The 15,484-nt window shown below is 44.3% G+C and overlaps 1 protein-coding gene across 1 annotated transcript; it reads right to left on the bottom strand.

Annotated features, from left to right (window-relative positions):
* On the bottom strand, nt 1–11,696 carry LOC135816708 (uncharacterized). The gene is made up of 8 exons (XM_065329833.1): nt 11,559–11,696; nt 9,824–9,899; nt 8,661–8,768; nt 7,780–8,022; nt 6,379–6,756; nt 5,456–5,656; nt 3,380–3,460; nt 1–311 (listed from the first exon to the last, which is right to left on the bottom strand). The coding sequence occupies exons 1-8, from the start codon at nt 11,559–11,561 to the stop codon at nt 46–48; spliced, it is 1,356 nt and encodes a 451-aa protein (XP_065185905.1). The 5' UTR covers nt 11,562–11,696; the 3' UTR covers nt 1–45.
* Nucleotides 11,697–15,484: the final 3,788 nt, after the last annotated feature.

Genomic DNA, 15,484 nt, shown 5'->3' with positions numbered 1-15,484 from the left:
ATGCTTTCATGATGCTACTAGTATTATGTATTGGACAACTGTGTTCTAAGCCTCAAGGCAGCTAGCTGGTTCAGGTGTACATGTCCACGACCTGTTGGCTGACATGGCTCGTTGTACTGAGTCTAAGGTGCTCACGGACACCGCATCCCAGTTGAGTATAGATATTGGTGATGACGGAGGCACAGCCAGTGGACCCGTTGTAGCCAGTGACTGTGTTCTGCCCTGATCTCCACAATCATCCGTCTGGTCCTCAGTCTTGTAGTTGACGTACTTCAAGTATGTCCAGTTCACTTCCCTGGTCACTGAAGCTCCTACAGGCATGTACACAAGCAGGACCAGTTGAGCACAAAGTCGAATCGCAACAAAAAGCCATGGTTGGCTATTATAAAAACCCTGCAATCGCCACGCAAAGTGGTCATTGGCTACCCCAGCCATGTGTTGCTTGGAATAAAAAATAAATAAGGCCACACTGAAGAAGGTCTGTGGTTCGACTCACCCGACCGACCGTACATTTTTCAGCCCGACCGTAACTTTTTTTCGGCGGGCTGTCGTGTGACTGACGTACGTGGACTGAACACGTCCACGTCTACGTGCTGTGCAGCGTGAGTCTGCGGACGCAGGCGGCTCCTTTTGGACTTGACTTGTAGTTGTACTGCATTGCAGTGCAGTGAGTGGTACGACTGCTGCCTTGTGCTGGTAGTAGAGTCTACTCGATACGACCACCGGCAGACTGGCGAGATAGAGATTGCACTTTCCTCGTGTATTGGGAACGATATTTCACCTGTACCGGTAAGTTGCTGCTCCATGTGTGCAAGCACAGGAAGCGTCGATGGAAAAAGCCCATGTATTCGTGCACGCCGACACCAAACTAGCAATACATGTACCGGTACATTGTACAACTTGTACTTCGATTGAGTTCGAAGTAGTTCCCCAACTTACTTTCAACTCGCATCGTTCTTCATTTGCTTGATGATTTGGACAGTCAGAGTCACCGCTTGAAGTTATTCTCTTCTCGTTCTAGAGCTACACAATGGTTCAAAGTATTAGCCAGTGATATCTTTATACAACATGTATGGCATAACACTGCGTAATAATGCCGATGTACTGGGTGTCTAAAGGCAGTACAGTGTATTTACATGTACTAAAAAATATATTTAAAAAACAAATCCGCCCGCCCGCCCGTAAAAAAAATGTCCATGTTAGTCGAACCACACACCTTCTTTAGTTTGGCCTAAATAAAATAAAATAAAATGCAGTACTGCTCACTGAAATCCAGTCGTGTCACTCAAGCACACGCCGGGCGTTGCACAGCCCTATACTAGACCTGCGAACACTGAGCTGCGAAATGATGCACGGCGTAAACTGTGTAACTAACCTTTAAAAACGGTTACAGACAAACGGTACATGGCCTCGTGTGTGTACCGTGTAACAACATCTCTAGCGTGTGCCTGGAATAAGACTGTAAACTGGTCGCCGTATCCAAGCTTGATACTGCACTTGATCGCACATTCTATGCTGATCGACAAAACACTGAAAAAACAGAATTCGGTACTTTTTCTGGTACGTTTCATGCATGTTTGGTCTGTGGATAAAGAAATGGAGCAGAATTCGAGGAATTGCCCGCCATAAGGTTTGTATGGTTCTGCCAATTTCACTGCTTCTCGAGCAGAATCTGCCACCTTTTCGAGCATTACCCACCAAGGTCTACGGTATGCACTTCCCCTAAACACAATACAGTACCACCGCTACCAGTACAGTCTAAGACGATAAGTTCACCCCAAAAATAGCCTCCAAAAATTTTACCATTGAGGCTTCATCAGTGAGTATGTGAAAAAGAGTATTGGTCAACGTCAGTACCTACACGTACATGTATGTTAGCTCCTGGCTGCACACAGTCCCCTCACACTTGCAGAACACAGGGGTTTTATAGTATTGAGTATTATGGATGACGTATTTAGACAAGAGAGTAGACAAGAGTGAGAAGACAACGAGGACGAAGACTAGGGAACCACAGGAGCATGCACTCAGTTTTCTATACTTAAGGGGGCAGCCTACCCATAAATTTCATATGGCATTCAATTGACCGTAACTTTGGTGTTTCTCAATGGATTTGAGTGAAATTTTGACCACACACTCCTGCCACTATGCTGGCCTCAGGACATGATTTACAAGTTCTTGCGCCTCACTGACAGGCTTTCCAGGCCGGAAAAACTCAAATTTCCGGCATAGCGCCACGGTGTGCGAGCCACCCAGGAGCCAAACAAATGCATTTACAATTTTTTCACATTTTCGTGCTCATTCTGTTCGTGCGCGGGACTCAAACCTAGAACAAGTCCAGAAGCAGCCATAGGTGATGGGGTAGGGCCCCTCAACGAGGCCCTGGAATCTGTCACAACGGAACGAGTGGGCGTTCTCTCACACACTCCCACAGACCCAAGTCAATTTTTGTTTTTTTTTAGGTTTAGCACGTGCTACGAGGTCGTACCTTTGATACAACATCCAGTGCTGGGACCTCCACAGCAAGCCATTTCCACAGCGCTGCACACCAAATCCAGGATACCCTCAGAAACCGGCAAAGACTACCACTCACGTTTCACTACTGCCTAGTACTGAATCCTACCTGACTTCTTGACACGACTCAAACTTGCCAAAGTTACTAAATCAACGTCAACTACAATAATCAAGCCACATATCTGCAACGTCACGAGGGTGCTGGCAAAAGTCTTGCTGCACGGCGGCGGGCTTTGCCCGCCGCCGTGCAGCCCAATACGTGGCTCAAAAACCTGATTTTTTGGACTTATAGCAAAATTCTGCACACTTTCACGTGTTTCCATGATACGACAAGTTGCGCACGGTCTGCTCACATTCAAATACAGTGCTGCCAACAAATGACAGCGTGCAACAAAAAAATCTTTCCTTGCAAGGGCACATTTTCGGCCATAACTCTTGAACGGCCGGTCAGATCGGGACACAATTTTCAGAGAATTTGCAGCTATTCATGCTCTTTCAACTGACGTAGCACTCGATATGAATTTACAAATTCGATTTTTCAGCGAATTTTTGGGTAGTCTGCCACCTTAATGGGACCTCATTACTATGGTGAAGGAGCGGGAAATACGAATAGTGAGCATTGTACTGGCTTAGTATAAACACGAATTTTACACATACAGTCAGACCTCGTTTATCCGGATCCCTCGCCATCCGGAAGATACTCGCTGGTTACCGATTCACAGCATAGGACATGCACACATACAGTATGTGTGGTCGATTATCCGGTTCCCTCGCCTATCCGGATGTTTTTTTTCTGGAAAACGGATGTGTGCGGTTATGCGAGGTCTGACTGTATCACAATTTAGACCAGTGTTCATGTCGACCCTACCTGTCTGGAACTCTGGCTGGCTCAGATCTGTTGATGTGATGCTATTGCGAACTGTCATCTCAAACTGATTCTCCTGGAGCACTGCAGTACAGCCACAGCAAATTGTACATGCAGACATGTGGACATTTACAGAGCAGCTTTAATCTCGTTGAATGATAGTGAAACTGGGGCTGAGCATAAATTTCCAAGATATTGAAATCAATCGTCAGGCTGGCCTGGTGGAACCAGTCATGTTGGTCAGGCTTCGGCCGAACAACCTCAAGTTGTTTTCCACCGACCCTTGTTTACTGCTCAGAGGAGGTCATAGTATAGTATAGTGTTTAATATTTATTCATATTTCTCTAGGGCAGACCCCACAGACCTATGGTCTCCTTACGGGGTACCATAAGGAGACCATAGGTCTGTGGGGTCATGTGACATTGTGTATCCCCCATACCATACACGAAGTATGAAAGGCCATTGTATGGCCGGACCAATCACAAAATGCTTCTGCTGGTCCCGCTCTTCTTAACCAGGCTAGGTTCCGCTGCCATTTATGATCAATGGCATCACTGCCAATGTGCTGTTGCTCTAAACAGATCAAATAGGAGATCCCCTCGACAGGTCCAAAGCCTTTGGTAAATTCTCAAAATAATATAATAAAATACAAATACCTTGGGAGAATGCTAACTTAGAGGTAGTACAGATGGCTGCCATGTTATAGTTTTCACCTTCACCCATCAATGTATTGCATGCATCTCACACCCCTCTCTCATGCAGACAGTATTCACACTTCCTTCCTACTTGACACTTCGGTTCTTCTCACATTCTCATTGGTGTTCTGTCTAACACCTTGAGCTATAAAACAAGGTTCTTCTCGGTTGAGAGGGTGTGTTATTTCCAAGCTACTAATTCAATCTATCACGGTCATGCGTCAGCAGTAAAGTTCCGCAGGAAGTAACAGTTAACTTACCACGTAGGAGCAACGGACGTCGTTTCCTAAATTGCCATCTCAAAAACCCGTTCAACAATGTCACTTGACTGACATAATATTCTGCACTATGCGAACCAACTCAATGTGATTCTAGTATACTCTGGTGATTGCTATTTTCTGGTGATTGATTTAAGATATTGCCACTTGCTTGCACTAGGGTTTGGGTTCAACTCCCTATACTGTGCTCATTTGGAATGCCCTAAACTTAAGCAAACAAAACATGTGAATATCATCTCAAACACAGTCTATAAGATGTGTGTGCACGTTCTCTTCCCTTTTCACTCCCTATTTGTGTCATGAAGTCTTTACCAGTTCTGTATTGTGTGTTTGATGTGTTTAGTACCTACTCTAGGCCTCGACCAAATATGCTTGCGCATATTTCCGCATATTTTGTGAGACAGTTCATATAATTATGTCATATTGAGCGACAAAGGGAATATTGGAATGAGGCCAGCATATAATTCAAATATTCTGAAGAAAATGAGGACAAAACATTCCTATTATGGACAAAATGCGTTCAGAAATGCCTTTTATGGATGAATTTGGAATTGGTTGAGGCGTTTGCTACATTTCCCCATGGATGAACACTATCGCTACGGTTGCTGGGGACACGCCCCAGCCATACTATTCCGCATGTGTTTTGATTTGCACCATAAGCATGATAGCCGTGAAGCCAATGAATATTCCAAGGTTGTAATTTTACTGAAATGATTTACACTTTCTGCTTATGTCGAGCATATGTTGGCATATTTGGGCATATCGTTTTGCATATCTTGCTAAGCCTTTGGCATATTATGGACGTTTTCCCTGATATGCGACGAGCATAATACGCTCTTTTTTAGCATATTTGGTCGAGGCCTAGCCTACTCTTTTGGTGAAAGAGGCTTTAGGACTTGGAGCGACTTGTGCAAGCTCAAGAGAGCACTCCAGTTTCATTGCTGTAGACAATTATACACAACTAAGAAAGAAGAATGGACTTTTTTCTTTTGTATAAGAGAGAAGAACACATGATAATTATGTCTTCCGTCTGATGATTGTCCCACAGTTTGGGTGAAACTCAGAGTCACAAACAGCAAAAAAAACTACTTAGAAGTATTCCCTACCTGAGGGTTCTCTGCTGATGAAGTATTTGAGAGGCATCTTCCTGCGTTTGTCAAGACAGTATGCCAATGCTGCAAACGCCAGCGCACCAACAATGGCCATGGCAATGGACACTCCCACGATGACTTTCCTTTTGCTGTGGCCTTTCACAGGTGCGTGGCCATTGCCACCACTTGATGTATTTGTAATAGGGTATGTGGACGCTAAGCAAATTGGCAGTACAGAAAGAAATAGCAAATCCGATAGTTGCATCCTGATGTTCATGCACAAACAAGAGAGCCCCTGATCTTCAAAACAGCCCAACAGTAGCCTAGTTCAGAAGACTGCATTCCATTGAATATTGCGAAATAGGAACAATGGTCTGCAGAAATACCAGAATCAATAAAACCTGCTTCAGAAGTATGTACATTTGCACAGCATGACAGTGTAGTTGAAGGAATGTTACGTATCCCCCTGGAGTGTGGGGGGGGGGGGGGCAGGAAGGTTTAGGGTTTAAACAAATTCATGGTTTAGGTGAGGCTCGACTAGAGGCCGAGTTTTCCGCATCCATTGGACCGCCACCACCTTTCAAGGGTAAAGGCGCAGATGCAGCCCTGAAGCGGCGGGAGGTGAGTCTGTTTCTCAATCATGGTCTTCGACCATCCCACTAACTTGTTATTCATGCCTGCATCCTGGTTTAAGGTTAGGCTGGGGGTTATGTACTCTTGGGGATAGTAACAAGCACCCTGCAACAATGTTCGGCAACAAAACAAACACATTGATTTTGATCCAGCAGATAAATACGTCCAATATTCACCAAATTTAATTTCAACTGGAAGTATGGCCAAAATTATATAGTCGCATTGAAGCTTAAAAAACAAGAAAGATTTCTTTATTGCAAGTGACATGCTTTCTGAGCAACACTAGAGACATCGCATGAACATACCTGTGGCAGGTTCTGCTGGAACATGCTCGTCTACTGGTGTTATTGTTACTGGAAACGGAATACTGTAACCAAAGTACTCCATTGCACCACCTTCTGTCCGGCTGCAGTACGTCACCATTTCATATTCACCCCATCCTAGGTATGCCATGGTGGACGTGAATGGCTTGTACTTGCACTCGGGATTGTCCCCACTTTCAGCCGAGTAGCAATGTGTGGAGAACACGCGATACTGGAGACGGCGACTAAAACTCTCGCTGGCAGTACTGTCTTCTTGGAGATAGGTCAATTCAATGAGGGTTGAGTTATTACTACTGTTACTGCGGATCTGTCTGAGGAGATGCCACTGATGTCTGTACGTCCTAGCAATGATGTCGTCATCTGCGACCAAAGCGAAAGACGAAGAGTAACACATAGGCAAATATAGAAGTGGAACTGATCTTGTACACAACACTTACCCTATGGATAACCTCTAGTCACGATACTCCACAAATTCATTTGAAATGAAATTGCATTTGAGCCGCATCATGACAAAAGGGTGCTTGTGGCAAAAATTTCACAAACTGAGATATGGATACAGCGCAATGGCTGAATTCTCACTGCTTCCGTTGCAAAAACCGCATTCAAAAAGCTTGATAAATCGCAACGAAAACTAACTGAATTCAAAAAGAAAATGGGTACTCTCAATATTACTCCACTTTCTCAGTTTGATGTCGCGTGCCATAAGCATCCTCAGCGGCTCATTTTGCAAATCCTTCATGACTTTGCTGATGTGTGGTTATGGTGGCAGAATGTATCCAAAGTATTGCTATAATTGCCATCATAGTATTACGTTGGTGTTAAACCCAAGTCAAAGCCAATCCCAGTCAAAGCCAATCCCAGTCAAAGCCAATCCCAGTCAAAGCCAATCTCAGATGTATCCATTCGACTGCACTGGTACACCTTTGATGTGCAATCATAGGTTTGCATGCTTTCTCTTTCCTTCCTCCCCTTTACTATGTTCCAAGTTCATACTAGAACACAAAACAGAGAGGTTCCAGGCTGTCCAAGAGAGTGCTCAATACCGAGAGGCAGAGGTGGTTCAAACAATAAGAGGACAGATAAAGTGTTTAAACTCTGAGTTTTACGGACTGAGCGATCATCAGAACACAGTAACTGTTACTGTTTTCTGATGATCGCTTAGTCCGTGAAACTCAGAGTTTAAACACTTTCTCTGTCCTCTTATTGTTTCATACTAGTAGAACACAGAAAGGAGATTCCCCGATTGGCATTAGCCTTTTGTTAACCCTGAAATAGAGATTCTTAACATGCAGATGTGCAGTCTGAAGCATGCTTTTCAGTACAACAAAATAATGATATCCCCTTCAGCTAGACGGGGCATTAATGCTGTTTCAATTCACCAACCATCAGGTGTAAATGGGGAGTCGAGCAAGACAACTGCAACTCCTCGCGCTGCAACTGCAAGAGGACCACTGTTGCTGGCATTCAGAAACGTGCCGTTGGTCACAACGCCGTTATCAATTAGGAGTTCTCCAATCCAGTGGCTGTAAGTGCTGGCGAAGCTGTACGAAAATATCGTCGATCTCCTAGGTGCTAACCATAGTGATTGGGAGGATGCGTCAATCAAAAATTGGACCAATGGCTGGCCTGAAATGAGAAAAAAACCCACAACCCGTAATAAACATCATGCGTGTTCACAATACTCTAGCCACACAAATCGAATACAGGATGAATTGCAGAGACATCTCTCAAAAAAAGAAGGCAAGCAGCAGCTCTTGACTACATGGTCATATTGTAATGCATCTGATAGAGGTCTGTGTTTTGCTTGACGTTCACATGAACTGAATCGTGCAATTTGTCACGAAATCCTGACATCTACGCCATTTACCACCGTTAGTTTGACCATTATAGTATGCGCCGCACCGATGTTTTGGGGTGAATTACTGGTGTTGGATGTGCGGCTTATACTCCGGAAAACACGGTACACAGGTCAATAAATTAATCCATTTGGTCAATACCATGCACTGCTAGAATTATCCGTTCTCAGGGATGACTCGGCCTGGTACTGCCCCATGCCAGATCGTGATTTGGCTATCACTCCATATCTTATCTTGGACGTGACCGTTGGAACTCCCTGCCTGCCACGATTCGCACCATGTCCCTGCCTGCTGCATTCCACTCTGCTATCTTCACGTGGCTAGGGCACCCTGCAAGAACACCATAGGTCTGTGGGGACTGTCCTAGTAAAATATGAATAAATAAAAACAATGATAATTGCCACTCACATCTACCCATTGCATTCCTTCGGTATCCATAGTGACAAAGGCACTGTGGCTTAGAGCCTTTGTTGGAGTCCATCACAAACTCGTCATCACCACTGCAGGGTCCATATGCTGAAACAACGGCACAGACAGGAAAAAGCAGACGGTGCAAGATGTGCCTCTAAGCATATCTACAGAATCGTTTTCCGCACTGCAGATCCAACATGCACACGTATCAGATGGCCGAGAGAAAAGAATATTGAAAGCAATAACTAGTCTGAGTTCCGCGGTCATCACCACATAACAGAAGTCTCAAATCAGTTTTATCAGAATCGATTTTCGCGTCACGATCCTCCACTGATGATATATAGATACTCGAAGTAGATAGATAGAGAGATAGAGAGAGCAATATTATTATTATGAAATGACCCAAAGGCAATGTGCCTATCGAGGGGTTCATTTGATTGAAAGAACAGTAGATGTAGATGTATGTATAGAAAGGAGTACTGTCGTGTAAATATGGGTGATGTTCGCGAAGCTAGCATTCGCTTAGTCCAAGCCGCGTAGCTGAGACCGTGTTGGTATGAAATGCGAGGTGCGATATAAACATTTGAAGCAAATTGTGTGTTTTGGGCAACATTACCAGCGTGGGCCAAGACCAGCACGTCGATGGATAATAATTATTTTTTTGCTAAAATCTCTGCTCAAATATAGGTTTAATGTATTTGCAGGACATCCTGCTGGTTTGTCTCCTCCTTTGCCTTCTTTGCCTTTTATTTGTATTCTTTCATCTGTTTTACTACTGTGGTTGGCTTTCACTCTTGTCTCAGTTTTACTGGCCGTCATCATGATGTGCCATGAGATAATGATATAAATACAAATACAAAATCATGTGCGAAATGTGTCAGGAACCTGCAACAGTACAGTACAGTACCAAGGTATACACGTATATTATTATTAAGCAAAGCTTCAAATTATCTTTTACCCCACAAACAATGCATGCAAGAAGCTTGCCCGATGCCACGTAATGCATGCGACTATGATCACTGTGTTTCATAGAATTTAGCCGGATTGACTCCACAAAGATTTGGCCTGTACACATACTCCACGAGAATTTGACGCTGGCTCAACTTTCGCAATAGACTTTCCTGTAAAGAATGGGTTCATTTCTGAGTTTCGTGCCCTACCTTTATCACTGCGACAGGGAGAGATCATCAAGACGACTAACAACAGCATCAGCAGACCGATGCAAATGTCCCCTTTCTGAACATGAACATAATATGGATACATACACAAATGCTTCCAATTGGGCCCGCTTGCCCTGACATGTAAAAAAACACAGGGCACATTGAGCATTTCCATGGCATACAGTTCATCAAACCTTTCTTTCAATGCAGACATATACAGGTGGAGAAATAGTATGCCCCCTTGGCTAAACTTGGTTGAGGCTCTTTTTGGTTAGCGAGAAAGGTCAAAGTTTACTGCCCCCCCCCCCCCATTTTACTTCCCCGAATGAACGTGCATTGCTGCCTTCTTGCCGCGACAAGTGAACTGTCTAAGCTTTCACAAAATAACAAAGAAAGGAAAGAAATATTTACTAGTTGAGGGGATAGACAGGGAAAGTCTGAAGAAACATTTGACCGTCACCACGAGGACTCAAACCAGGGACCTTGGCTTTGGAAAGAAAATTAAAATATTAAATGAAAGTGTAAAGCATGCAAATATCTCGCTGTGTTTCTCACAGCCATCCCACTATGAATTTGATGCCTTAAGGCAATTCAAAAATATTTCTTGTTTACTAGATATTGATTGGACCAGTTACTCATCAGAGTCAAACTCTGCTGATGAGATGTAAAACGTACACGGTCGTACATGTAAGTTTTACATAAAAATAGGGAGGTTTAGTCCCACGTAATCCGTGGGTACTTCACGTGTGTGTACCACGTGATACTCAGCGACCCACGTACTGTACAGACGTTATCTGATTCACGACATACCGTGTATGGAGGCTTACCCACGTTCCGCCAGAACGTGGGTGAAAATCAGAATGGAGCGCATTTTGCGAGCTGTGAGGGTGCTCTGCTGAAGAAGTTTCCGAAGCACGAAATCAAAATATTCGATGAGCTCCTTAGGCCCCGGTAGCTTCGTCTTTGACCAGGTTTGGGCCTTTCGCTTCATGCTTTTGTTTGTTCGGTGTGACTAAACACGACATTGCAACATGGATGCCCTTCATCCACTTCACGTGTATCACCCACGTAGGTCTACGCGTTTCCGTTACGTGGGAACTAAACCTCCCTAATATCTTTGCGTGAAGGCACTCAATATTTTAGATAGCAAGCTGCCGAACCATTTGAATACTGTAGAAATCTGCCATTAGAAACAACATACGTTTTCTTGCCGCCAGCCTGAGTCTTCATAATATTGCTACCAGTGCTTGCCATTAAAACGTGGATAGAGTTTCACTGCTCAAAGAGACTGCTATACGCGTACATGTAGGCCGTCTGTTGCCTGATGATCATGAACAACGTGCAGCTCCGATTTGCTACCGAACTTCCTCTCTTTGCTCGGTACCAGTAGTTGTAGTGCTCGTACTCAGAAAATAGCACTTCTTTGAAGTCGTCTGTCATTATGGCGGTCAACACACACCGAACATCAAAACTATTGAACATACATGTACATTGTACTTTGCCAAATGAACATTAAGTTTTAAAAAAATTAAATGTTCGCGTGAGACTCGGCTAGAGACCGAGATTCCCGCATGATGAACATATACATGCGAACGAACATATGACGGACTACCGGTATTATAATTATATGAGTTGCACGTGGAATCTTCGAGCCATTTTTCTAAAAATTATTATGAGGGAGAACCCCGAGCGAGGAGCACCCGGACTGCTAGTCCGGAGCGAGTACAGCACTCACCATCTTGTCTTTAGCTCGATAGTAGTGGTACAGGGCTGTAGGTAGGTCACACGCGTCAGTTACTTCACTCTCCAGTGGAAGCGCATATGGACACAGTCCTGGTTGGTGGTGGCCGAGCAGACAACCATTGACGAACAAACCCTCAGCTGGTCGTCAAATTCGAAACCAGAAAGAAGTCGCTGACCGAGAGACGGTGGTTGAATGCCTGCATTGTCGACGTGCAGCACTCATGATCTGTATGTGAATCGTCTGCAGTGAGCAGAACAGAACCGATCTAAAAAACCTTCCGCCTACAACTACATGTACTTGAGCTACTTACTACAGTTCTGGCAACTGAAATCCGACCCCCTGAGCCGTGCGCTCAGCTGATCCGGGGTCGGATTTCACTTGCCAGAACTGTAGTTGTAGTACAAGTAAGTAGCTCACGCAAATGTCTATCTACATGTAGATCTACATCTAGACCCACGTGTACACGTAACTACGTCATTGTTGAGTCTACTCCTTGACCTGAAGTTGAACTGTGACCCCTACTGTGACCTCAGCGCGCAGTGCTACCTCTGATCATTGTGTGTGGCCCACAACGACGTAACGAGACCGATCCGCTGTTCTGGTATGCACAGTGGTTGTGGAAGGTCTAAACTAGATCTACTTGAAGTAAGTAAGTTGAAATCATTTCAAGTGTATGGAAGATATCTAACTAGCTATGGACGATATGCGGCGCTGTAGAGCAGCAAAGGCGATAGCCATGCCAATGCCAATGCCATTGTCCCAGTACACCAGGGTTCACGTCAGTGACGTATGTATTGTGGCAGTGAATGTCCCCGCGGGCGCGGGTGCTTCATTTTTCTTTTTCTCCTCCGTGCTGCCGCATGTCGTGTAACAGATAACATGCGCGAGTTTTATTGTTCCAATACACCACACCACCACCACCACCACCACATTGCGCTCTTGGCCGATCCAAACTCTGCACTCACATCACCATCACCACAGCGAGGACAATTCCGGTTTATAGATTGATATTGACAATGACCCTCCAGACAGCTGTTTCTCCTGAGATGGTGGTGGTGTGGTGTATTAGATTCCATAATGGCCGAGTCGTCGCTACTTCTTCTCAAGTTCTATTGTTGTTCAATTTATTTTCAAATAAATTGAACAAAGGATTCTCCAAAAGAAAAATGAATGCTTATCGTGGGAGTCTCCTATGAAGCAAGAAACCATGGCTAGTGTAGACTGTACTTCGAAGTAGATGGTAAGAGATGAAGAGCTACTTGGAGTAATCAACACCCAGGCATACCTATCAAGAGGTGTTTCAGAGACTCTAGGCCCGCACTAGCGACAATTGTTCGTATTCGTTTTCTGTGTTGGATTTATTGTGTAAAACAGAATTACCAAGAGACTCTAGACGACAGCACCACGCATCACCCATCTATGTGTCAAGGGGATTTCCTACTAAAAAAATTCATTTTTCGGGACAGAGTACCAAGGTACAAAGAAGGAAAACAAAAAAGAGAAGCTTGCCAGCAATTGAGGAAGTCAAGGAAGTGGTATGCCATCAGTGTAGCGAATGTGTTGGTAAAAATGCTGGGAATGTTTGAATTTGGTTAGACAGGTTAGAGAAGTGAGAGATGGGGGTAAACAGTTCCATAGCATGCTGGATTTGCGGAACAACAGAGAGAAAAAAAACGTACAAAGGGGTATTTAATGTTCAGTTTGTTCTGTCTTCTGGGACTGGAAGACGGAGACAGATAGAATCGCTCAAGGGGTTCAGGAAATATATGTATGAAATACACACAAGCCACACAGCACCACGCATCACCCATCTATGTGTGAGATATGTACGTGTATGAATTTGTGTATGAATATTTACACAGAACAAGCAGAGGCGAGGCTAGTTTGCTGCTACTCTGAGTTTCATGCCTTTGTAATCATCAGGCAACATGAGGAGGCTGCTGACAACGCCGGTATTAATGCCACGAGACATTGTTTCGCTTTTGGTGTGGTGCTATGTACAGGGTGTAGGCATCTCCCAAATCGGCCGGCCGAAAAATTCGCCGAAAACTGTGGTTTTGAAGAAATCACCGATCTTTTCGCCGAATATGCAATTTTCACACCGAATTAGGCCTTGACGGATTATGCTAGCATAATTTTTCGCATAATTCCTACCAAAATCGAATAATCGCATAATTCGAGGCAAAAAGCATACGAATAGCATAAATTGGAATAATCCGCCTGTTCGCATCAAATTCCATACAGTTGTACATGATCTACAAGTACAAGTACCAAGTAGATACACCAGGAAGTCGTCTCCCTTGATAACATGTCCAGTCCACTACAATCAGTGATGGTCGTAGCTACAATTGTAGGTCGGACGGCGCGTTGACCCCGTTGAACTTTTGCTACTACAGTACAACGCCCTATACAAAAACATTCCCCTGTTATTTTGCCCAGAACCATCATACATGTATGCGAGCATAATGCGGCATAATATGATAACTTTTAGCATAAGAATAGCATAATTCTGCCATATTTTCAGCAACGCGAAAAGCATAATTTCACGAAAATATTAGCATAATCCGTCAAGGCCTACACCGAATTCTCCGAAAGTCGATATTTTGTGCCTCAGCAGTATGCAAATACAATCCCTGTAACCATTATACTGCGAAAGGTTACTGCGACTTTAGGCATTAAAATCGGTCAGCAGGAAAAGACGACGAAATCAAAGGCTTACGTTATTTCTATAACTTAGAACCTTCCAAGTTGGAAGGCTGTTGGAGTGCACATCCAAGATGTGCTGGAGCTGTTAGCCAGTTAGTTGTAGAACGTCAGTACCGTCGGTCAGTGTCGTGCAATGTTATCGCATGAGCTGGTTGTTTAGTAACTGGTGGTGTTAGTGGACAGTATAGCGTAACTTGTAGTTCCTTGGTCCTTTTTCTTTTGTATAAATCAATGGCTGTGAATCCTTTTGTCCTGCATGTATTTGAAGTTATTTGTAGTTTCAAACGTCCCCTTTACATAAATGTACTCTTGTTCTTACTTATAGGTGCAATGAAAGAGATAGCTCTATCGCTACCACAAACATTCATTCGTTAGCTAAAGAGTAATCTGTTGTGCCCTAGAAAAAGCAATGTTAGAAAAACTATGACGTATCCCAGAAAGCTAGACAAGTCCAGGGATTTGCCATGGCGATCCAGAAAAAGCACTCTCAGTACTTGGCAGGTATGACATCCATTAACACACGCGCGCGCGCGCGCACACACACACACACACACACACACACACATACGGTACACACTCGCCCACAAAATGCAGTTCCAGCCTCAACACTCTTGGTTATTCCCAAAGTGAAGAAACGCATTACCTTCTAAAGGAGTGATGAAAATAAGCACAATAATTATTATTATTGTGCTTGCATATGGGGCTATGTTTTATTGGTACTACACGGTACGAAATTCAAAGAAAAAACAATGCACATCACAGAGCAAGTAAGGTGAAAAGGAAAGAAGGTAGAAACATGAATGTCAATGATCAATGATCACTTCACAGCACACAATGCCAGCCAAACATCACATCGCACCTGAACCCATTCCTCAACACACCGAATATATTTATATTGGAGTGGGCGTGGATAGGAGGGGGCTACTGGCTTGCGTCTAGAGAATGATGCAATCGTCGTTGTTGCTGCTGCGTCGAGCAGGTGCCGGGTGGATACGTCTGGGTGGTGCAAGCTGCCCGCGTAGCTCACGGAGCGCCTGTCAGTAGTAGTGATGCATCCAGGCCCTCTTGTACGTCATGATCTCGGTAACTTTACGCCACCAGGTTCGGCAAGGGTTGCATCGCGTTTCGGGGCGCCCAGCTGTGGAACACATTACCAAGCGATATACGTGCCATCTCCACGCTCCGCCAGTTCCGCGCCAGCATGATCCCGC

This window comes from Sycon ciliatum, chromosome 5 (genome assembly GCF_964019385.1).
Source record: "Sycon ciliatum chromosome 5, ocSycCili1.1, whole genome shotgun sequence".
NCBI classification, from domain to species: Eukaryota; Metazoa; Porifera; class Calcarea; order Leucosolenida; family Sycettidae; genus Sycon; species Sycon ciliatum.
Note: the sequence above shows the minus strand (reverse complement) of the source record. Positions and strands in the feature narration are given on the sequence as shown.